This window comes from Numida meleagris, chromosome 18 (assembly GCF_002078875.1).
Source record: "Numida meleagris isolate 19003 breed g44 Domestic line chromosome 18, NumMel1.0, whole genome shotgun sequence".
Taxonomy (NCBI): Eukaryota; Metazoa; Chordata; class Aves; order Galliformes; family Numididae; genus Numida; species Numida meleagris.
The window spans coordinates 9,303,713-9,327,099 of NC_034426.1; the positions used below are offsets into that span (position 1 = coordinate 9,303,713).

At 42.5% G+C, this 23,387-nt stretch overlaps 1 protein-coding gene and 1 long non-coding RNA gene across 3 annotated transcripts in view; one reads left to right on the forward strand and one right to left on the reverse strand.

The window, feature by feature from the left end:
* On the forward strand, nucleotides 2,098-9,828 carry WSB1 (WD repeat and SOCS box containing 1). 2 transcript variants are annotated; one of them, XM_021415337.1, is made up of 9 exons: nucleotides 2,098-2,275; nucleotides 3,103-3,271; nucleotides 3,376-3,653; nucleotides 4,089-4,220; nucleotides 4,614-4,714; nucleotides 6,843-7,015; nucleotides 7,404-7,517; nucleotides 8,330-8,437; nucleotides 8,749-9,828. In XM_021415337.1, exons 1-9 carry the CDS (start codon nucleotides 2,236-2,238, stop codon nucleotides 8,906-8,908), a joined length of 1,275 nt encoding a protein of 424 aa, XP_021271012.1. In that variant the 5' UTR covers nucleotides 2,098-2,235; the 3' UTR covers nucleotides 8,909-9,828. The 2 variants fall into 2 exon arrangements, with proteins under 2 accessions (XP_021271012.1, XP_021271013.1); XM_021415338.1 differs by having other exon boundaries at nucleotides 2,101-2,275; nucleotides 3,376-3,644.
* Nucleotides 9,972-23,387, reverse strand: part of LOC110407558 — a 33,694-nt gene continuing 20,278 nt past the window's right edge. The window contains exon 3 of the long non-coding RNA XR_002443930.1: nucleotides 9,972-14,238. This is a non-coding gene — a long non-coding RNA (uncharacterized LOC110407558). The remainder of the gene's footprint in view (nucleotides 14,239-23,387) is intronic.

A 23,387-nucleotide genomic window follows, 5' to 3' on the forward strand; every position in this document is an offset into this window, starting at 1 on the left:
CACAGTTATGCCTCACCAGTAGCCTACAGCAAAAACCATCTGAAAAGTCATCCAGCTTGCTGCACTTATACAGCAATAACTATGGCAAGGGCTCTGAGAATGGGAAGTGTGAATTTTTTCTCCTAGTTTTGACTGATTTTTAGAAAGACACTTTTCACCAGCTATAATGGTTCAGTCAGTAGCATGCAGACAGAACTCAGCTTTCTGCCTCTTTTGTCCTGGCTCCAAACGTGAGACAAAAGCTCTGCCAGCCGGGTGTGAAGGGAGGTGTTGGTAACGTCCCCAGGACAGCCTGTGGCACCAAACAATTTCCAATGAACTTGCAAAAATCTGGGAATTTACCCATCACAGTTTGTGTCCAAAAGGCACAAAATGCAAATTGGGAAAGCTCAAAGACTGGCAGCTGGACTCCAGAGCTGTGACAGCTGAACAACAGAGAAACTGCTGGAATGCCTCACTGCTAGAAGGTGCCTTACAGTAGATCACCCCTATTCCTGTGTTATATGAAGACCACGCTAAATGAGCTAATCATCTCTTCTGACCTCAAATCTATTACACGACTGAACAGAAGGCATGCTGAGAAAGAAGAACCAACTATTGAAGTAGTCCTTACAAGAATACCAAAGCTTACAGAAATAATAGATTGGCAAATACTTTGCTTCTTTTTAAAAAGTGAGAAAGCCAGTAACGTGGCAACACTCCCACAAAGCCATGTAACCTGACTGCTCTCTTCCCTCGCTGTAACAACCCCCAAGGAAAGCAAACAGAACCCAGCCTTACTCGGGCTGTAGGTGAGGCTCAGGCCCCGAGGAGAAACCTCATGACATGAATTGCCTCAGCTATGAGAAGGCCCGGTTCAGACACTCACCACTTATGAGTAACTCCAAAGCAACTCTTTGCAATACCCACTGGCTACAAATCTGCCTTGCTATGAGGAGCTGGTGAGGGCTTTTCCATCTGCAGGCAGCAAAGGACTGACAGAGCAGTACAGTGCAAGCTGGTGTCACAGTGAGCTAAGAGAGTACCAGACACTGAAACAAAACCACACCGAGACTGAGATGGCCTTGGGGTCACCAAGTAATTTATGGGCAACCCCATCAATCTTAACTATAAATTAAAAACTCAAGCACAAACCAGACCTTGCTGGATTTAGACACTGATCAGTTTTACAAAGAAACGTCAGGAAAGCAGGAACCTTCCCAGAGTTTTCCAGCCTCTAGTCAGGGAAGGTGGAATCTCAGGTGCACACATTGGTATGGTACATACACTCTGCAATGCACTCGTACAAGCATTTGCATACTTGTTAGTTTACATGATGCCTTGCAGTCCCATGGTCAACAGACATCAAGAATGCTGCAACTTGTCTTAAAAGATAATGAGACAACTGCTGTGTAAAGCACTGAGGAGTGTTACCTGATGCTGGCCGGGCAGCAGAGCCATGCAGGAACGTTTCTGATCCCACACAGGGCCCTTACGGCCTATCCACCAGCCACACCAGCACACCAGACTCTAACAGGGCCTTCTGACTGCAACAGGTTCCCCTGTGATTTTCCCAGCAGTGAGAGCCCCATGTTCTGGGGAGCCGTGTTCCCAAGGTTTAGTCTGTAACTGCAGTTAGGATGTGATATCTTTTGGCCTAGGTGGGACTGAAAGACGCTGCTAAAATGGGTGGCAACCACAGGACAGCACCGCACCACCTTGCTGAAGCAATGCCACGCGCTCCTTTTCATCCAGACACAATGTGAACACATCCAGGGGACTTCTGGGGCTGTGACTATCTCTAGGAAGGTGTGCTGGCTTCTGCAGGGAGCAGGGCCGAGCTCGGCAGGGCAGCGAGAGCTCAGGCGGTTCGGGAACCAAGAGGAGCCCGGGCAGAGGGGCAGAGGAGACGGGATGCTGCTGGTCAACGACCATCAAAGACCCAACGGGCAGTGAAAGCGCAGGGCTCGCGGCCGGGGAGCTTCGCACGGAGCAAGGAAGGCCGGAGGAAGGCAGGGAAGGCAGAGAAGGAAGAGAAGGCAGGGAAGGCAGGGAAGGCAGGACGACGAGCGTCCGCCGCCCGCCCCCGCCCGCGGGGCGAGGCCGCCGCTCCCCGCCCCGCACTACTCCCCGCGCCGCCGTCGCCATTTTGTCTCAGTGCCTGCGTCCCCGGCGAGCGGCGGTCGCTGTTGCTGCGTTGCGCCCGGTCGCAGGTTCCGCTCCGCGCCCGAGCCAGTCCGAAGGGCGGCCCCGTAGATGGCCAGCTTTCCCCTGAGTGTTAACGAGAAGCTCATCGGTGAGGGCGGCGCGGTCGGGCCGGCTCCGCTCGGGTCTGGGAGGGGTGGGCGGCCTCGTGGGGAGCGGGTCCCGGGCCCCGTGGCTGCCGTTCAGCCTTCCCGGCGCTGGGTCCCGGGCGCGGAGCGGCTGCGCCGCGTCGGGGCCGTGACCGCGCTGGCCGCCCCTCGCCCCTCGGGCCGTGTCGGGAACGGACCTTTGCCCGTTTGGGCTTTGAAACGAGACGGCGGCTTTCAGCGGACCGAAACGCACCATTTCGCGACAGGCTTCTTTCAGCCGCAGCCGCTTCTGCCATTCGTGGGCAGGACCCAGCGGGGCGGAAGGGCTGAGCGCACCGCGTAACCTGCTTCCCATGGCCGGTGCTTAATGGGCGTTTCTGAGAGGAGCAGGATAGTAACGTCTGCGAATGTATTCAAAGCTTTGCGTGTTTAAAGGTCAAAGAAAACATTACTACGCAGCTTCTTCCCTAAACTGTGGGGTATTAGGGCAAGCTGGAACATAGTGCTGCTGCTATCTCTAGAGCATTGTTCGGAACGATTTAAACAGTAGCTGGTTTCAGTACATTTTTAATTGGCTTGAGTTTTGCTTCAGATTTCAAGAGGTAGTACTGCTGCCACGACAGCCGGGACCCGGCCTCTTTGGCAGCTCAGGCACACGGAAACCTCGGCTGCTGCTCTTGTGACAGTGAGACCTCCTCCCCAGCAGCTTTACAAGGGATGAAACAGAAAGCAAAATGATGAAGTAACATACTGCTTGGTTCCTCTGTAGCATTGTAAAATACGCTTAATTCATTTTGAAATGGAATTTCCTCTTTGTTTCTCTTTTTAGCACGGTCGCGAGCTGTTGGAGAACTCTTGGCCCCCACTTCTCCTTTCGACAAGAAGTGCGGACGTGAGAACTGGACGGTTGCGTTTGCTCCTGATGGATCGTACTTTGCTTGGTCGCAAGGACATCGTATAGTGAAGCTGGTCCCCTGGTCGCAGTGCCTTACTAACTTGTAAGATAAAGCTACGTGGCTTTCAATTAGCTTGAAGAACTTAAGAATTTCAAAATAGGAGATAAGTCTTCAGAGAGTTCCTCTTGTATTTGTTTGTTTTGCAGCTTGTTGCATGGCACAAAGAATGTTGCAAATTCTGCCAGTACAAGACTTTCAAGACAGAACAGCGACAGCAGTCAGAGAAACAAGCCCTGTGAACATATAATAGACTGCGGTGACATTGTCTGGAGTCTTGCTTTTGGGTCTTCGGTGCCTGAGAAGCAGAGTCGCTGTGTGAATATAGAATGGCATCGTTTCAAATTTGGGCAAGACCAGCTTCTGCTTGCAACAGGCCTGAACAATGGGCGCATCAAGATCTGGGATGTGTATACAGGTAGAGAGGGTGAGGGGAAGCTGGCATTTCGCTGTCACTCTATGCGGTAGTAACATCGTTGATACAAAGAATTAATCGTTTACAGAATGTTCATTGGGAATTGAATGTTGAATACAAATTAATCTAAAAAAGAAGTCATGAGCTGCAGCTGGAAACATACATACTAGGAGAGGAAAGAACAGACTCAGGTTATGCTTCGAGATGTAAGTGATGGGAGATGAAGCCTTGGTGCTGCGGAATGGTTACATATGTGATGAACTTCAGGCACATTAGTTGTGTGCTCCAAAATCTTTTGCCGGATTGTAGTTTTAATACATTTTGAAACAAAGGGGACTCTGAAAACAAGAGGTTACTTTCTATTCTTGAGTATGGGGAAGAATATATGTCAGTTTCATTTGAATATAAGTAAAGCCCTTCATTTTAAATTGTGTTTTTGTGTAACAGGAAAACTCCTCCTTAACCTGATGGACCATACAGAAGTTGTTAGAGATTTAACGTTTGCCCCGGACGGCAGCCTGATTTTAGTGTCTGCATCCAGAGACAAAACACTGAGAGTGTGGGACCTGAAAGATGACGGTATGCTTTCAGTTATCTGCTGTGACGCACGGGAGAAGTACGCGTGTACTCTGATTATTGCTATTAACACCGGTCAGGATTTCTTGAAAAAGAAAAAAAGAAAAGAAAAAAAAATTCTCCTATTAGTCACTTACTTGCTATGTTCTCTGAAAGTTCTTTGTATATATCCCAGAGGTACGAGCTGGATTGGGTTAACTTAAAGAGTACATGAAGTGAGTTCTTTCTACAGGGAAATAAGACTTCGAGGCTGCCTGGGAGAATTTTTACTTCTGCGCCAGCTGACATTGCAAGATGTTTGCAAAGAGTTTAAATTTTACAAAGCTTTTCAAATTGGATTTGTAATATCTAATGGAAATTGATTTTTTTAATTATTACTTATTTTTTATTTTTTAGGAAATATGATGAAGGTGTTGAGAGGACATCAGAACTGGGTATATGGTTGTGCATTCTCTCCAGATTCTTCCGTTCTCTGTTCTGTTGGAGCTAGTAAAGCAGTATGTGTCAGAGTTTCTTGTTCATTATATCTACTGAATTGTATGCGTAATCACTTTAAATCTAAGTAACAGAAAGCTTGTGCTCTGTGTCATGGATTTCTAATGTTTTATGATGATGTAAAACTGCATGAAATTTAACTAGCAAATGTTGCGTTGAGACGCTGATTTTATGATTGAACTTGCACTGCTTTTAGTTGAAGAAACTTCAAGCATTCTTTGAAAAGTAATCTTGCATATCTGCACATGTTCATAGTATAAAACCAATGACTAAAGCTTCCAGTGTTAAAAGATACGTAGAGTAATGCATAAAACTATTTTATTATTGATTCTATCCTTTCTATCTCCTACTGAATGAAAAGGACTTTTCAAAGTCTGAGGCAGTCATGGTATCTCCCTGCTGAGCAAAAGTATTTCCGCGTGTTCCCAATACAAACGGCACTCACGTGTCTAAGAGAACTAGAATGAAGGACAGCATACTGCTTTTCTTTTCATCTGTATTGTAATGCCCTGCTAGAGAACTGAAAGCAGTGCAGGTAAAGCATGTATGCAGTAAGCTGCTTTTCTTGGCACTGAAGAACTAGATTAAGACAGAAAAGGGAATTCAGTCTAGTTACAGGGGCTTTTTGGGTAGTTTAACGAAGCCTATCTATACTGATTAATAAGCACAATTCAGTAATTGAATACTGCTCTGTATGGATGACTGTTCAAATGCATTTTGCTTTAAATTATCAGTGCAGTTTTGATAGAGAATAGTTGAGTTTTGGGGCTTGTTTTTTCTTTAAGTAGAGCAGATGTAGATGTATACGTTGCTATCTTCAGGCTGTGTGTTTTCCATAAGCTTCTTGCTTTCCCTGTCACAGGTGGTGGCAGCAATATTGGTGTGATTGAGGTTAAGCTGGCACCACTCACACAGGAGCACAATGGTGTTAGCTGGGCAGAAAGAGTGGCATCTCTGGCTACCAGGCTGGGGGCGAACTTTACCATAGGATGAAGTAACCTTGCATTCGACTGCAAGGTGTACTGTACGTACGCAGGTGCTGGTTGATGTCCACTTTCTGCTTTCTTTCTTTCTTTTTTTTCTTTTTTTTTTTTAATAATTTTCACAGCAGTGAAACACACTTGACTCCTAAAACTTAGTTTCTAGTTTTATGCAACATTGGGGTCTTCTTAGAGAAATCGGTCCAGTTTTAGGAAGTATGTGAGGCACTAAGGCCGTGTTTGCTTTGGTAAAACATACATACTTATCTAACGTGTTCGCTTTTAATCTGTGAGTAAGGGGAAGAAAAAAATGAAGGACCCTAATAAGTTCTTTCAGGACATAGTATCTTATGCTAAAGATAATCTATTTTCTATAAACTTACGCTGCAGAACATAGATAGTTCGTGTTAAGTAATTATGCACAGTCTTCATTTTGATTTTATATAATGTACAACTGCATGTAAGATCCCAGAATAATATTTTATCATTGTTTATAATACAGTATGCAATTAACTGAGTAAATTGTAATATTAATGTCTTTTTTATCGTTGACTTGATTTAAAATGCATAAATTCTTTCTAATAATATGGTTAGACTTCCCTATTGTTTTGCCAGAGACGTAACTTTTGGCTGTGAAAATTCTCTTTGCTTGCAGTATCTGTTTCTCTTCCTAGGCTGACGTTGGTGATCCAAGCCAATTGTAAACAAGTGATCTTAAACTCAAAGGGATGCCACTGGAGTAACAATATGTTAACCTTACACTTTCTGTCTGTATATTTCTTAAAATTTTGGTAGTTACTGGAAAGAGGGGACTGTAGAGTTTAACCCTATTTATTTCTGCATATTTTAATAAAATAGTTTTGTAATACATGATTTTCAGTAAGCTACATGGTTAAATTGTGTTGTCTTTATCTTATATTTTGTCTTATTTTGTTAATAACATTTAACAAACAAGTTAGAATTTGCATGTCTGCTTTAATTATTTTTTAAATACTCATTTTAATCTTGAGTATGACACTGAGCATATTTCTTAATTATAGTAATTCATAATGCCTGATTTTAATATAATCCTAAATAAGCAGCTATTCTTAAAGTAATTGCTTCGTTGCTTCTCTGAGCAGAGCTATAACATCAGCTTATTTAATTGCAGGTTTTTCTCTGGGATATGGATAAATACTCCATGATACGAAAACTTGAAGGACATCACAATGATGTTGTAGCCTGTGAGTTCTCTCCTGACGGAGCTTTACTGGCTACTGCATCATACGATACTCGAGTCTATGTCTGGGATCCATACATTGGAGTTATTCTTATGGAGTTTGGGTAAGTGTAGTAGTTCAATATGGAAACTTACAATGAAGGTGTCTACTGAAGATTAATGTTTTTTTTTTTAACTATAACTGATAACTAGACTTGGGAAAGAAAGTCTTAGTAGTGGCTGACAAAACTCCTAAAACAGTAGGATAGCGGAGTTTTTCCTTCTGCAAAAGAATTTAGAGGACTGATACTTTAATGTGCACTAATTAAAGCATTTTCAATGAAGCTAAAATATTCAGTACCGCAAAAGATACAGTAGTTAAACTTCCACTCCCAACTTCATAGCTAAAATGTTCAGTCCCATTTTTTTTCTTTCAGCTTAAATAGTGGTGAAGGAAGGTCTGCTGTAGTTCTTAAGTATTATGCTGTTGGCTAAGTGTCTCTCTATCTCCAGGCATCTGTTCCCACCTCCTACTCCAATATTTGCTGGAGGTGCGAATGACCGATGGGTTAGATCAGTATCTTTCAGTCACGATGGACTACATATTGCAAGCCTTGCTGATGATAAGTAAGTATGGGGAAAGATTTGTTGGACTTCTTTAATTCTTCCCATACGGCGTGAACGTTTAGTGACAGTGGGGGTTGCTTTGTTTTAAACTGAGAAATGAAATTTAGTAGTCTTGGTAAAAGTAGACGAGTTGACTGCTATATGTTTCTGTTCATTTTGAATGCAGAAAATAATGAGCTGTGTATAGGGGAGATGATCTGAGTAACTTGACTGTGTAACAACTGAAAATAGAAAAAGAGGGGTTACAAACAATGGAAAATGTAAATTGAGGTAATAGTGCAGTTAAGAATTTTGTATTGCTTTAGTTTACACAGCAAAATGAAAAGTACTCCATGATCTGGTATTCAGTTTCTGCTAACAGTGCAAATCGTATTTTGAAGAACCATATTTTAAGCATATGAAGAATACTTTCTCAAGATGACAGCAAGGGTATTTGTCTCCAGGAACACTTCAGTTGTTTTTTGTTTGCTTAATTAAGATAACCATTGTTGGGCTTTCCTGTCAGGTATTACGCTTAAGAGAGATTTTGTAAACCTTCAGGTTATTGCTTTCTGCTACAGAAGGCCACCTTTAATGTCAGTTGGTAGAGTTAGAAGGGTTGAAGAAATACAAATGATGGTATGTATCAGGAATGAAGAAGTCATAATATTTCAGGCCACGTCTGAAATGTATTGTATGCATATTAAAATATTTTAGAAATTCCCTGAATTTTGCATCAGGCCATTTTTTTTTTTTGTATGGAATCAGAGAAAATACGAGATAGAATTAAATGTCTATTCTGATAATTGACTGCTTTGTTTTTCCCTTTTCAGAATGGTGAGATTCTGGAGAATTGATGAAGAGTACCCTGTACAAGTTGCCCCTCTGAACAACGGGCTCTGCTGTACCTTTTCTACTGATGGCAGTGTTCTAGCTGCAGGGCAAGTATACGCTCTCCCCCCCCTTGAATATGAAGGTAACACGGTTAAGTTGTCAGTTAAGTGTTCTAAGGATCTTCAGTCGTAACTTGCAACTTGGTGCTTCTGACTTTGTTTTACTTCTGGTTCTATTTGTTTAAACATGCCGGGAATAGCGGTAAAATCTAGAATCTGATAAACTCATTTCTTATCTTTGAGAATAAATAAAATACAGACCCACAAGCGTGCATTGGAGTAAGATCAGTAGATAATGGAGGGCAGTAATTCTGTTTTCTTTTTTCTGGTTTATTTACTGATTCATTTTTACTGTGCAGGACGCAGGATGGCAGCGTGTACTTCTGGGCAACTCCAAGACAAGTTTCTAGTCTCCAGCATTTGTGTCGCATGGCAATTCGAAGAGTGATGCCCACAGGCCAAGTCAAGAGCTTGCCTATTCCGTCAAAAGTGGTGGAATTTCTTTGTTACCAGATTTGAGAAAGAAAAAATTACATCAAACTGGCAGGTGGCCCAGCTGCTGAAACTGGCTAAACACCTTAAAGAATCCTCAAACTTTACAGCTTTTATGCTTAAAACGCCACAGGTTTTCAAGAGCTATTTAAAAGTGATATCCTAAATATTTTGTCCAAACGCCTGACAGTTAAATTTGCAATATTTATGGAAAACGCAGTAGAAGTATTCCTGATGTTCTCAATTTTCTAAAATGTAACTGTGAAAACATGTACATACATAGACATAAGCTGCTACGTGCTGTCAATGTACCTTTAACGTTGCTTTTATCATTTTTGATGTGTATCATGTATATATTGCTTTGGTAGAGCCATCAGATGCATCTGTGCTGTAAAGTGGAAGGATAACTATTATTCTGGGACACTGAGTTAGAAAAAATATTGACATAAGGAAGCTTAACTGCTCTGTATGTATGTACATTGGTTGGAGTTCAGGAAACTGATCCACAGATATGAATTCATGTTAGTTTACTTGATGGAGAGGTACAGCTTAGCTTTTTAGAACAACGTACGGTGAAGGGAAGTAGGTGAAGGTAGTAAGGGGTGGAGCATATCTAATGTAAAGTCAGGAATTGTGCCTGTGTCAGCTAAAGTAGGCCTTATGTTCCACATCAGCAAAACAGGTTCTATTTTAAGTATTGGGCAGTGCCGAGGAAATATTTCCTTACATTTCTAAAAATTTAACTACTGTATTATTGCCTGATACTTTGTCTGTAATAAGAGAAGTTTACAGACTCAGTTTATTATTCTTTGACCCTATAATATCTCTTTGGGGGTGATTATTGGTTAATGGCCAAAGATAAGCAAAATACTTGTTTTTGCCTTCTGTTATTTATCTGTACCTGCAGATATAAAGAATGTATGCATTGCATAAAATGCCTGATTATATATATTTTTGTTGAATTTTTTTTATTAAAAACTTGTATAAAAGTGTCTATTGCATCTGGTGACTGATTTGTCAGCACTACTTGCATGCACCACTTCTAGCAGCTCTCTTGTACAGCTCTCCTTTTCCGGCCCATAGCACACTAATCTCAGTAAAAATCTAGTATGGGGAACCGTGGCTTGATCAGCCCTTGAATTAGACCAGGTCAAAAGCGTACGGTGATGTAACGTGCTGTGTGCTCGTGCACTGTGCTGAATGCAGGAAAGGGAGTTCTGACTGCACCACACAGCCAGGGTTGCTACAGGCTGTACAAATGCAGAAGTTGAATGTGGGTTTTTACTCCCATACCCTTCCAGAGTACTGCTAAGCCTCTTTATTGTCACAACCAAATATTATATAATGCATACAACGTATGGCAGATTTGCAATGAACAAGACCCACATTCTTTTAAATCATGTGGCCAACAGCTTGTTAAAAATTAACCAAGCTACGTCAGTGGCAGCTATGCTGGGTCCTCTGTAGTGACAGACATGCAAAGGGCTGCAGATCCTTTGGGAGTGCAAAAAGCATTTGCTTAGGGATGAGAAGTAACTGCCCTCTAACCGTGTGTCAGCAAGCCCAATGGAAGTGCAGCCAGCACTTCCTAGAAGGCCAATTTCATCCTCGTTAGGGTGGGCAGCAGACAGTGAGAAGAAGCCTTGCATCTGAGCAGGACTGTTGTCCATCTTACTCCAGCAAGCAGGTAAACTGTTTCCATGCTCTCCTGATCCCTGTACTGGCTGGCTTAGAAAGAGTGGACCCCTGCAGCTGCACCAGCACTGGTACTATGATGGAGTGTGAAGAACTCCAGGGAGCACATATGAAACTGGAAAATGGGAGTGATGAGAATTGTTTTTCATGAATTCAGTGCATACTGGGATATGGCAAAAGCTCATCAGAACATAAGTCATCCTATCACAGAAGCTGGCAAGTCTGCTATGCAGAGAAGGCATCTTTTCGATGGTTCCATCCAACCTCACTTGATCAAGCATCTTTTTATTTTTGTGTGGAACACGACAGATGGCCTACTTGGCTTCCACCAGCCTAGCTATTACATACAATAACTATAAAGAAATCAATCCTTTCATTCTTGGGCATGCTGTTGGCATTTTAAGAGACTAGGATGCCTTGGAAATACAAAGCACTTTTCTGCTTCAACAATGTGGTCTTACTGGCAGATTTATTTTCTGATCATGTCCTCGTTTTCTTGGGTGAAATACAAAAAGTCTCTGACAAAGCAGAAAGAACTCTTACTGAGCACAGCCCAGCAGGCCTTAAGCCGAAAAAGAAAAACAAAAAAAAAAACCCAACTAACCCCATAAATATCTGCATTCCACTGCATCTGTATTGCTACAAAACAAGTGACAACACACATACTTCAGGCTCATAGTGAAAGAAAGTAATATTGTATTTCAGCCCATTTTCAGTGCAACTTACTGTATTTGCACATGTACAAAAGAAAAGAGACAATGCCCTATAGCAAGCAAGCAATCTTCTCTTCTGGAATACTCAGCCCAGACACTCAGGCCTACTTTCCAGGAAGATTTTCCCCAAACACTATTTCCAAACATCATAAATCAACTTTCCAGTTTCCCAAGACAACTACAGAACAAAGCCAATGGAACGGAACTTCCTCAGGAACTAAACCCTGCTGGCAAGGAAATAGCATATGTGTCACCATGCTACTTAATGACTTTCTCATTTGATGCAATATTTTTCACAGAAATATTGCCCCAAATTGAAGCTATTATTTTTTCCCCCTAACTACATGTATTAAGACACAGCTTCCCATACACTGTCTAGCTGAAGGAAAAATCGGTGAGTTCTGTACCCCCTAAAACATTCCATTTCAACTTGAATGCAGAGATGAACAGCAAAGACATGAAGTTTTCTGCCAGGGAGCCTTCTGATTCACAAACACATGCTCCTTCTAAATGCAGTCACTAATCAGCTCAGCTCTGTTCTGCACTCTGCTGGAATGTTTGTCCTGAGGAAGCAGCAGCCCTCTCCATGAGAGACAGCAAACCAAGAACTAAGCAGTTACTAACATTTCTGTATCTGCAAACATTAGATGGATGCAGACAGCTGTGATTGGAGAGTATGTGCTTAACAGCTCTGCTCGATAATAGAAATAATTATTCTAAAACCTTGGAACAACCTGCAGCTAGAAAATTGGCCAGAGCCATTTGTCAGGAATGGAGGAAATAAACTGCACCTCTGGAATGTTATTAAGGTGCCTGGAAGTGGGTTTTAGACTGAAGGGTGTTTTGCTGTTGTGACCAAGCTGTAAAACATTTGGCCTAGTTAAAAAGAGCTCATAAAGAGAAAAACTTAAGGGAGCAAAAGTAGCCCCTTTGTGTTGGTGGTGCTCTGTTTAGCTGGGACTGAGCAGAACCGGTTTTAAATCCATTCAAAGCCATCTAGAAACGTGCTCTGCACAGCTGGTATTTCTGTGGCAAGCATAATTAATGTCCTTAAAGCATTTTGTAATCCTTTGCTGAAGTGTACTCTGGGTATAAAAGAAAATCAATAAAGTTGGCAGGAACTGAGTAGAGAGGCCGGAAGCAGAGCTTGTCCCGCAACACGCTGCCACACCGCGCTGTCTGAGTACGGCGAGCACAGCCTTGCCAGGGCAGGCAGCAAAGACAATTAGCAGGAAGAAGAGATGATGCAATGGCTTGCAGAATTTCCTAACATGGGCAGAAATAGCAAGCAGTGGAAGAAAGACATGAATAACTGAGAATTTTTGGATCTTCTAAGCTCTTCTAAAAAGGAAAGTACGTTAACAGCACGAAAGTAATAGATGAAGGTAGTCAAAATGAGCAGGAGGAAAGTGGAAATTTCTAATACGCTGATGGTCATTTGCTCTGTCCTTTTTCATTAACCCTACATGCAGTAACACAGAGCACGTTTCTTCTGAGGACAGGATGGTGGAGCACTAGATGATCAGTTCCATTCTTCTCTGCACGGGCCCTGCAAAGCGCCAGGATCACCACAGAACTTGACTCTGTTTTCTAGGAGACCTACACCATGAGCCCTGGGCAGGCAGGTTAAGGCGTACCCCAGCTGAAGGAAAGCCCAGATACAGATCCGATCACAAATTTGGCTCATTTGTGCTCACTTACACTAAGTTTTGTTTCTAAGTGCTGCCAACTTTGAGAGATTTTTTTTGGTTCCAGACAACTTGCCTTTCAGGATCTGTGATCTCTGGACTCAGCAAGTATGACTTGTTTAAATGTAGAGTCTTATTGGAGAGACTTATTGAAGCCATTAGGCTGGGTTCACTGAAGTGTGTGACTTATGGAAGCAAAGGAAGAAAATAGCATCTCTGTTTCCTCTCCTTCAGCAACTCTCAACAGAGCATCCCAGTTATTCCAAAAGGAAAATGATCTCCATGAAGTCTCAGCCAGCTTCTCCTCACTCAGAATCAGTTATTTAATCTTTTCTCTGGGACCCAAATGGTAATTTTAGACTAAGTACACAAGCTACCTCATTAGTAAGTGTATATATAATCAATTGTTTACAAGCCTCTGCCTGCTGTGGTGCAGTGGGACACCACAGGGTGAGATTTGCAACTGATTTGACTTCATCCTGGGAGTTTCCAGTTCTGACCATCATGCAAATCTGAGCCCACCAGTAAGGCCAGGAGTGCAGAAATGAGCTCTCAAATCTCAGCACATCCTCTGTAGGGTAGCCAGGGCGAGGGACACTGTGTCCCAGGCAGCTTGATCCAGGTATGCCCAAATATTAGGGATATTTACATTTGCACTTTGCAGCTGGGGAAGGAGCAGCACCTCTGGGGATATTTTTCTGGATTATTATCATATAACTAACTCAAAATATCCCTGCAGATCATGCTAGTGTACCAGAAAAGACATGTCTCATTAGCTGAGACTGAATGAGACAGAAGCTGTGAGGCACTGACTTGAGGACGTCAATTCTGGCTGACAATTACCACGACATGTCACAAAGCTGTTGGTGCTCCTCGCAGGACCACGATACTTGGGGGTACAGGGAGGTAACAGTTATACTCTGCAGAGAGAGGCCCAGTACAGTTCTAGGAAGATTACAGTAAAACACTTGTTTTTAACCAGTGCATATTTATCCCTCCTTCCATTCATTTATAGCAGTACTTCTCAACAGGCCCAGACATCTGAGCTGCCCAAGCTTTGAGAACAGAAGCAACAATTATAACTGTGTTATTACCATTCCCAGAAGCAAAAGAAACCTACAAATGGCTTACAGGCAGCGGAGCTGTGGTAGGCAGACAGGCAGCCCAGTCAAGGCAATCCCAGGACTCCACCATGCAGCCAGCAGAGACACAGAAGAAGGACTTGGGGAGAAGCTGCACTCATGCAACACAGAGAGAAGACCTGAAAGAGGAATGGAAAGGTAGAAGATGCAGGGAATGAGTTTCCACAGGGAAGACAGCGCTCAGGCTGAGCGCAATTAAGCCTGCTCCAAGCTAATATCAATTCCCTCCCAGCTGTTCTTAAGTAACACTTGTCAATAGGTTACACAGAGAGAAGCTAGAAAAAAAGGAAAGGAAGAGGAAAGGAAGAGGAAAGGAAAAGGAAAGGAGCAGTCTCAGTAATGGGAGCCTCTCTGGCCACAAAAAAGTACAGGGAGAAGGACTGCAGGGACAGCCTGCAAACTGGTCCTCAGTGACTGCCCCTGTCCCCCTGGGCATGGACCAGCCTCTGCCTGCATCAGCATTCATATATATATAGCATCTCAGTTGCATCGCTCAGGGAGAGACCGAAAAACACTCCTAAGTATTTTGTGTGATTGATTTCACTAATATCACAGCTAAATGAGGTCTTCCATTGCAACAATTCAGAAATAGGGTGGATGAATCCCATAAACTCTATTCCTTATATATTACAATATTCTCATAAAGGACAGAGGTTGTATAAGATCCCATAGGAAATGTGGTAAAGGTGTCAAGCAAAAACTGTTTAGCCAAGTAATTCTTCCAGATTAGAACCATCTGAGTAAGGCAAATGGGTTTTATGTGTGATGCTGGCTTCTGCACAGGGATAATTTTGTTTTATAAACACCGCTCCACACAGCAGACAAATCCAGCTGCAGTAAGCAGTTCCAGAACAGCTTTAATTATCGTGTACTAGAATGAAAGCAAAGCCAATGTAAACTTCAGATAAGCAATCAGTAACTCTGTTTAGGTCATTATAACAATATCAGCTGTCAGCTAAGTTACACCTTTTGTAACTAGTTGAATTCCACACAGAAGTTCTGGGACATATGTTATTTCTAATGTGAGATTAGAAAATCCTGAACGCTCACTGTCTTTGCAGATGTCTGAGTTCTTTGTTGCATGAAGGAGATAAAATTTTTATTTGTGAGCTGTTACATTGGAGTTGCTAGGCTGGGGGCTACATAACAGAAAGCCTAATCCCACTTCTCTCCGACCTCACTTCTCAGCCTACATGAGCTTCACAAACGTTAAGGATAGCTCAGTTTGCCTGTACGCTAGATGTTGGAGTTTTTTTCACTGAATTGGAGCATACTTTGCCCTTCTTCAGGTGGCTAGGTGATCACACAACATTACCTCACGTATGTGAATTTACGTGAGCCTCAAACAGCTACGGTTCCTGCCTGCATGGTTCTGTGTATGTGGAAAGGAGATAATAAAAAGCCCTGGAGTCTTAACGCAGCCCTCTGTGTGCATTTATCTGCCTCTTCTGTTTTTTCTAAGCTGAACACAGCATGGCAGCTACTGTCCAGTGGTAGCTGAGGAGGATAGGAGCACACAACTATGAGTACTTAGGAGAGTCCATGAGAGTTGAGGCAAAAAGTAGCACTGTAGTGCTGAGAGATCTCTGTATTTGCAAACTACAAGGGGAGAGTTACAGGTGAACTCTTACTTTGGAAAAAAAAACCTCTGACTGAAGGCTGCACTGGCAAAGAGAAAACCTGGTCTGAGTCCCACTGAAACGAATAGTATTAGCCATGCAAGTGTGCCCTACGAATCCCATTCATCATCATGAACAAATGTGTATTATACTGCTATACATTATGATTTGCTGGGCAGAATTATGGTCCCACTGCAAGGTACAAACCAGCATTTTTAAGGAGGTATATTAGAAATGATAATCAAAGGCAGGAGTTTAGGAGTATTTAAAACCAGAGAGGAAAATTGTCACTGTTTATTTCTGAAAGACAGACATAGGAAGCTTTTCCTTACTTTCTACCCCTTTAAAATCTGAGCTGCCATTTAGTTGTGCCTTCTCCCATCTATAACCTTCCCAAATCTTGTATACTTTGCAGAAAGACATAGGTTTTTTGGCATGCCAAGTGGGCTCACTTGAATGATTTCACTCTTGTAAGTGCAGAAATAGCTGCTCTGATGGATAAGATTCAGTTTAAAAGAGTCAAGTACTAAGACTGCATTTTCATTATTCAGGTCGGAAATTCAGTACACAGAAGATTAACTAGAGAAATAGCTGGACAATTCAAAGAAGCTTTGAGATCTATTTTATTTTATCAATAAATGTCAGAGAAATGGCTAAATACTAATTCAGTAGGTAGACTAGAAACATGTCCTTTAAAGGTGAACTATAAAATAAATTTTTGTACGCATGGTGTCCTTCACTGCTTCTTTTTGTGACTTTTCTGTTACTATTTCAATTATGTTAGGCCACAGAAATCCTGCTGGCGATCCAAAAAGCTCATCAGCTCAATGACCTGTGAGAACACATTAATTATGCTAGTCTAATTAAACCACTAAGATGTTACTGATGCTACTTCTGTTACTTCTTGCTCCTAAAGACAAGTAACTCTTTGTGAAGGCTATCGTAATCTGCTTCCAAAAGACATTACATCAATTTGTAAATCATTTTATACCAGAATAAATACCAGGATGTAAAAAGTATTTGAAAAAATATATGGGCATATGCTATTTGCAGTGTAAACGCACATATTCCTGTCTACCTGCACAGCTTGCCTGTTTAAATGAGCCACCAGGGTATGCACTGATGTTATTATTAATTATTGACTAGCTCCTCGTGGTCACAGCACGAGAAACACGTCCAGGGAAAAGATTTTAAAAAGAAATATTGCTTCATCTTAATTGTATCAGGTGAAAGAAAAAAAAATCCAAGGTCCACTGCAGATAACAGTAACGAGAAGACCTAGTTTGGGAAGAACTTTGACCCTGATGTGGCACGTCACAAGACTGAGATTTCTGCTTGCTGCTGTCCCAGTCTGTTTCCTGTTAGGCCACTGGCACTGCAACGGGGCAGCTGAGCAACTGCCCCCTGCACTCAAACCTCAGCAACACACCTACAAAACAGCAACATTCTATAAGGGCTGCAGGCTGCATGGCATCGAGAGGGAATTTCTAATGTACCAAGCTATTTTCTTGACAATGATTTGAAAGGTACTGTTCTTTCTTTCAGAACAATAAATCAAATGTAGCTGCTACAATTGGCACACTCAGGAGAACAAACAAAAGTTAGGTGAGTGGCACCTTTTTTTGTTGTCGCTGTAAATAAGCACTAGATTTGGTGTACAGTTTGCTAATGCTACTTCTCTGACCTCAGTGCTATCATAAGTGAGCTTTATCTATGGCCTGGGGGATCTTCTCTGAATACACTCCAGTGCACAATGAATTAAAATCTAGCTAAACAGAGTACATCATAAGAGTGATCTGATGAACAATTGACCAGATCCTAATGAGTCATCATTACAGCAAAGAACAATGTGCAGTAAAGAAAAGGAAGTTTGAAAAATCTATGTCACGTGGATTGCCGTGGGTATGAGTGACTCCAGCTAACCGTGTCTGGGTGTAACTCAGAGCTGGCCAGCTGGCCACGGGGTAGTGTTTCCTGAGCCTGGGAACAGCTCTGTCCTTGAGCTCTGGTTCCCACTTCCAGAGAGGTGGTGGCTGTGTGGGCGTTCACTGCGGTGTTCCAGGGGAGGTACAAAGACCACTTGGCCATGCATGGTTTATTTACCGTGCCTGCTGGCTTGTGAGACATTAGAGGGGCTGGAGGTGCACTGACGTGCTTACAGGTTTGTGTTTGGTGAAGAGCTGCCAGGATGGCGTTCAGCCAACACATTCAGTGTGACATCTTCTGGCGGATGGCCTGAACCACTAATTATCAGGAAACGACCCCCGTGGGCTTAATATTCACTGCTGCCATGGAATACACATTGCGCAGACAGCCTCATACTTGGTGCAGAAGTGTCTCTTTGCAGCTAATCTGCAAGATCAGACCAGGAAGGCTTGACTTAACCAAGCCCGTTTCTGTCTGCAGGAGGATATGCAGTTCAATTCACGAGCTCTTCTGGCAACATGCTCCAAAAGAAATTAATTCAAGATGTTCATCTGTGTGGATGCAGAACTTCTTAAATTACCCTTTTCCTATGGAGTTCTTTGCCCAAGAAGCAATTCCTTTAAAGCTAAGCCAGGACCAGACCCCAGATTCCCCTCACCCAGGATTCCTACACAGCTGTGAGAACGCTTTGTGCGACGTGACACACAGAGAATGGTTTCCTCTTTTTACTACCCGTTCTGTCTAGTAATATTAGAAACGTGGTGTTGAGGGTGTTTCTAGGCTATTTTTTTCCTGAATATGTAACAGTTCTTGGCTTCAACAGCAGATGTATTACCTACTTACCATTCAGAAATTAACCAGCATTTTAGATAACAAATTACCTCAAACCATACAATACTCAAAAAGCAAGTCAGCAGCACGTGTGGAGAAATGTAACGAAAATAGTGTTTATGGAAATCAGTAAACATTTAAATCTTCATTACTACAAAGCAGTAGCATACAAGCCTTCAAAAAACAAGTCTCTCTAGTCCAAGGAACTCCTAAACTAAGCTGACAAGAGACAAAGCTGTGAACAGAAAACATAATCCCTTGTTTAAAGGCAAATAAATGAGGCATAGAAAAGGAGCCCAAGGATAACCTCAGAATATGACTTTCCTTCCTGATGTGGTAGGACAGTACCTTTAACACAAGCCTATTTTGCTTCTTAGAACAAATATCAAATACAAATATGGATCATTAAAGTCAGTCTATGGGGGCAGATACAGAGATTTTACTCCACTAGTCACAGATGTAGCTTTGCTGCTGACTTGGTTTCTTCTGCTCTTTCAAAATTGATTAATCTTGTGATTTTACACCAGTGATTGCTTGTTCTTAAGACCTCAACTTCAAGAGTCAAATAACCAGAGCTGAATTTCATCTCAGAGCAACAGGAGCAAAATGTTGTTACATTTCCAGAGTCATTTTTAAGAACACGATCTGTATTTATTTACGTACCAAAACCAAGAGGTACCAAGGTACCAAGAGTATGTTATTTTTAAGGCCACGTGCTCTTTAAAGATATATTTGGGATTCTGCACTGACCCTCACACTTCAGACAGTGGGTCTGGCAGGCCTACACAGAGATCTGACCCTACGTGCATCCTGATGGGTTTCTACTTTCGTATATGATCTTGACTGTGATCCATTTAACACCATTTGAGAAGCTGGGATTGGTTTGAATTGTTGCTGTATTCCTTCGCCGGGAGAAAAAAAAAAAAAAGGCATGGAGAAGGAAGAAGAAGAACTCGTCCTAAAAGGCTTTCAGTTAAAAAATTATGATCAATTTGTGAGAATTCAACTTCTCCCCATATTGGAACCCTTTCTGAGTCTACAGTGCTCTCTGCTGGATAACGTGCACTACTGCTTACTCGGTTTGAAATGGAAATAGCTTCTTGGATGGAATCTGCGAAAGCCACTGCCTTCTAGGTACATCCCTTGGCTCTCTCTGAAGAGATGGTGAGGTGTATGTTCTCAAGCTTCAAGGTGCTATCTGCTCTATAAAAGCAAAAAATGCTCACAAGCAAGAGAAGTGCAGCCAAAAATAGTGCATTATACTGTTAGTAAATATCTGCTGCTCTCCTTCATTAGATGTGTTTTGTGTCAGCTGCCACAAGACCAAAAAGTGGGAGATCCTGGAGTCTATTTATGACTCCCTCAAGCACTTCTTTACTGGAGTAAAACTGAAGTTTTTAGTAGTTACAATGATTACAACACTGGCTTTATTCAAAAGGTGTTGTGAGTCAGTACTGATAGCAAGGGAATTGCCAGACAGACCAGGTGAAGGGGCAAGAATTCCAGGCTCTCTGACAGTTTGAGGACGTGCAGCAAAGGAAGGCTTATGAGGGAGCACAAGAGAGTGCAACCCACTCCCGTCCCAGTGGCTTCCTGCTAACTCCACTGCTGTCTGCATTACTGCTGCTAGAGGACCCTGTGCACAGCTACACGGCTTCGATTACAACTCGAGGCAGTGCAGTTCTGGATGGGGACTAGGCAGACAGCTGCAGGGTTTGTTCCCCAGACCAGTGTGCGTGCTCACCTCCGCAGACAGGGACATTCACCAGTGGCCTCCCTGTGTTTATACATATAGGCAGAGATTCTGAGGTCAGAGTCAAGAAAGTAGATCTTTAGCAAGTAATAAAACTACAAGGTTGTGTTTAGATGGGAATCTGCAGTTTACCCAGGGTCTAAAGGTAAACTGCTGCAGCTCCACTCTGCGTCGTAACAACCATTTGCATCCCACTGCAGACTGGATTTGTCAGCTTTAGAGGAAGACAACGAGCTTTGTGGGATTTTCTGATTCATTAGCGTCCTGTCTTCTTGTAGGAGGCCAGCTGCTTGCATACATCACAAGGAGCAGAATGGAGTATGACAGGGTTTTGTTAAGGCTAGGAGACAATCTCTGACTTCTTTTGTTTCCTCTGCCCCAATTTGGAAGGAACCAATGCATGAAACACAAACAGTCCCTGAAAACCAAAGAAATGCATGGCTTCAGTTCCTTTCCTGAATATATACTTCTGTTAACTCTTCCAGGACAACTCTCTTTCAGAAATACACTCTCAGAGACTACAGCTGTGAAATGGTGCCCTTGAGGAGGAAGAGGAAGGAAATCACAAATTATGCACAGCTTTATAGGCCTTTCTTGATACACTTTGCATATGAATCATCAGAGCATGACGGTAGCCTGATGGGGGCTGGAGACTGGCATCTGTCAAAACTTTGTTTCTTCCTTCTAATGTTGCTCATTTGTCATCCTCAAGCAGTACTTCTTCCTGGGCCTGCAAACAATCATGCTTTTGTTTAGTGGGGCTGTATTGCAAGAGTCCTTTTGCTGGAAAGCATCAGGAAAGTTCCAGCTAAAGATGCTCATTTTCATCACTTCTGGGAAAGAATAGTCTTGCTCCCAGCCTAAAGAAGAGCGGAAAAACTGTTCCTCCAGCAAGTATTGAGGAATTGCATTCTGAAATTGTCCCAAACACAATGAAGCAAATCAGTCAGCACTTTACAGGCTCCCAGCTCTGTAAAAACTTTGTTCCTGTCACACATAGATGGCATTTTGTTAAATAACTGAGGTTTTGTTTCAATGTAATGCTCCATTTTGTTTACCACCCCTATACTCTCCTGCAAATCGCATCCTTCACTGCTACAAAGTTAGCAATTCATTTTCCAGGGAAGCAGCTGTGGGAAAGCTGGATTTAAGGCTGGCGCTCAGGTAACTGGAGTCCGCTTCTGTCTCTGCAGCCATCTTCCTGTTTGATGCAGCCTTAACCTCTTTTGGTGCCCCAGTTCCTAACTCTGTCCCATTACCTTATGCATGAGCTGTTAAATGCAAGCATTCAAACATCTGAAAAGTGATATGAAGCTAACTCAAAAGACCTTAAATACAATTATGTTCTTTATTGCCACCTGCTGGGACCCGCACAGCCATACCTGTGTAGGTCTCACACTGCTTATTTTATTCTTTTTTTATCTGAAGTCATGAATAATTTTCTTATTTTTTGATACTATAGTGGAAGCTGAGGTTTACATGAAACCATGTTACTCTAGGAAATGGGGCTTTAAAGTGAAAACACTGAAAGACTAACTGCAAGCTCATGAGACCAGGCAGGTGCGTAGGAGATGCTGAGTCACAAGTGCCAGATCTGCAGACCAAGAATACAGCTCACATTCTGCCACCACCATTCTCTGTACCACCAATGTAATTTTCCAATAGCACAGGAACAATGTTCTTGCAGCTCTTTAAAGGATACCATCACTCAAGATTTTTGTCTCAAACTCTTTCCAGGGATAAACAAGGGGCCAGGAAGCGGGGTGGGTGAGGGAGGAAGGGTGCATGGATATTCGCTTCTATCCAAGAAAAGTCAAAAGATACATATATTTTTAGTAACTAGTTAAGTCATCAATTCTTTCACATCTTACCTGAAGTAAGCCAGGCACTACTCTGACCTGACCTAATGCTAGGATGTCTGTGTGGAACACAGATGCCATCAGGATTAGATGGACCCATCCCAAACAGCAGCACAGCAAAGCAGAAGGTCAATAAAGACAGAACATCAACTTCTGTTCAGAATTATCACATCTCCACAGCCCTTGAACTTTGTAGAGGTGCTGACCTCCAGTACAGCATAAGCAACCTATCCTTGCTGTTACTAAAAAGTATCTTGGGTGGGTTTATAATTCCCAGAGGCATAAAATGGAAGAACTATCTTCACTCATCACAGGGCTACATTTTCAAATGCCTATTTTCCTCATATGGCAGCAGGGATGCACACAGTTGTTTCCCAGAATTACGGGCACGAGGCTACGTTACAGCCTTGATAAGGAAGGAGCAATTAATAGAAGACAGTGGTAGTGTGTGGTAGGAATGCACAGTTGCTTGGAATACTGGCAGCAGTAATGCTGTGTTTTGTTCAGTGATTATCACATCCACGCTTGGACACAAAGAGCTTATTCCTTGTTGACAAAGCAACCTCAGGCTTGCAACATCACACCCACCATTTATCTTCTAGTGGTCTCCTCAAGGAAATGCATTTAGGAAGGGTTATAATCGGGCAGTGCTCATGGACAGGAAAGAAGTTCCAGGAATAGCACTGATGAAATCATGTCCCTAGCCCACATGAAGTCCAAGGACTATTTTTAGGCAGTGGCCTAAACTGAAATTTTAAGACTATGTCTTTTAGGGCTTGTTACCATTATTGAGATGAAGATTGTGAAGGAGCACTGCCTCACTTTATACCATCACATGAAATACCTGCGGGAATCAGCACAACTTTTTCAGGAGAACAGGGGCTTCAATTAGCAAAAGCATGGGAAAAATGTATAGGAAAATGCATTGGAGTGGCATTTACAGGGGGAGGGAACCACAAGTGACTGGCATGACATGGACTGAAAGTCGGGGCAAATGATGCCTACTGTGCCTTTAATATTCTTACCTTTCAATTACTTCTGCGTGTAGTATGACTACCACGGCCTCATTAGGGAGGCATCTGTGCACCACCCACTTCTGCATCATATCTTTGGTAGGCAGAGAAGTTTTGAAGTGTGTTTGAAATACACGGAATTTGGGGAACTTACCCAAAGAGACACACAAAGTCTGTGTCAAGTAAACACAGTTTTTTCTGTGCCACTGGCTAATGCTTGTGTTATGGAGGTCTGTATTCCTTCTTAAAAAAAAAGAAAGGAAGCAG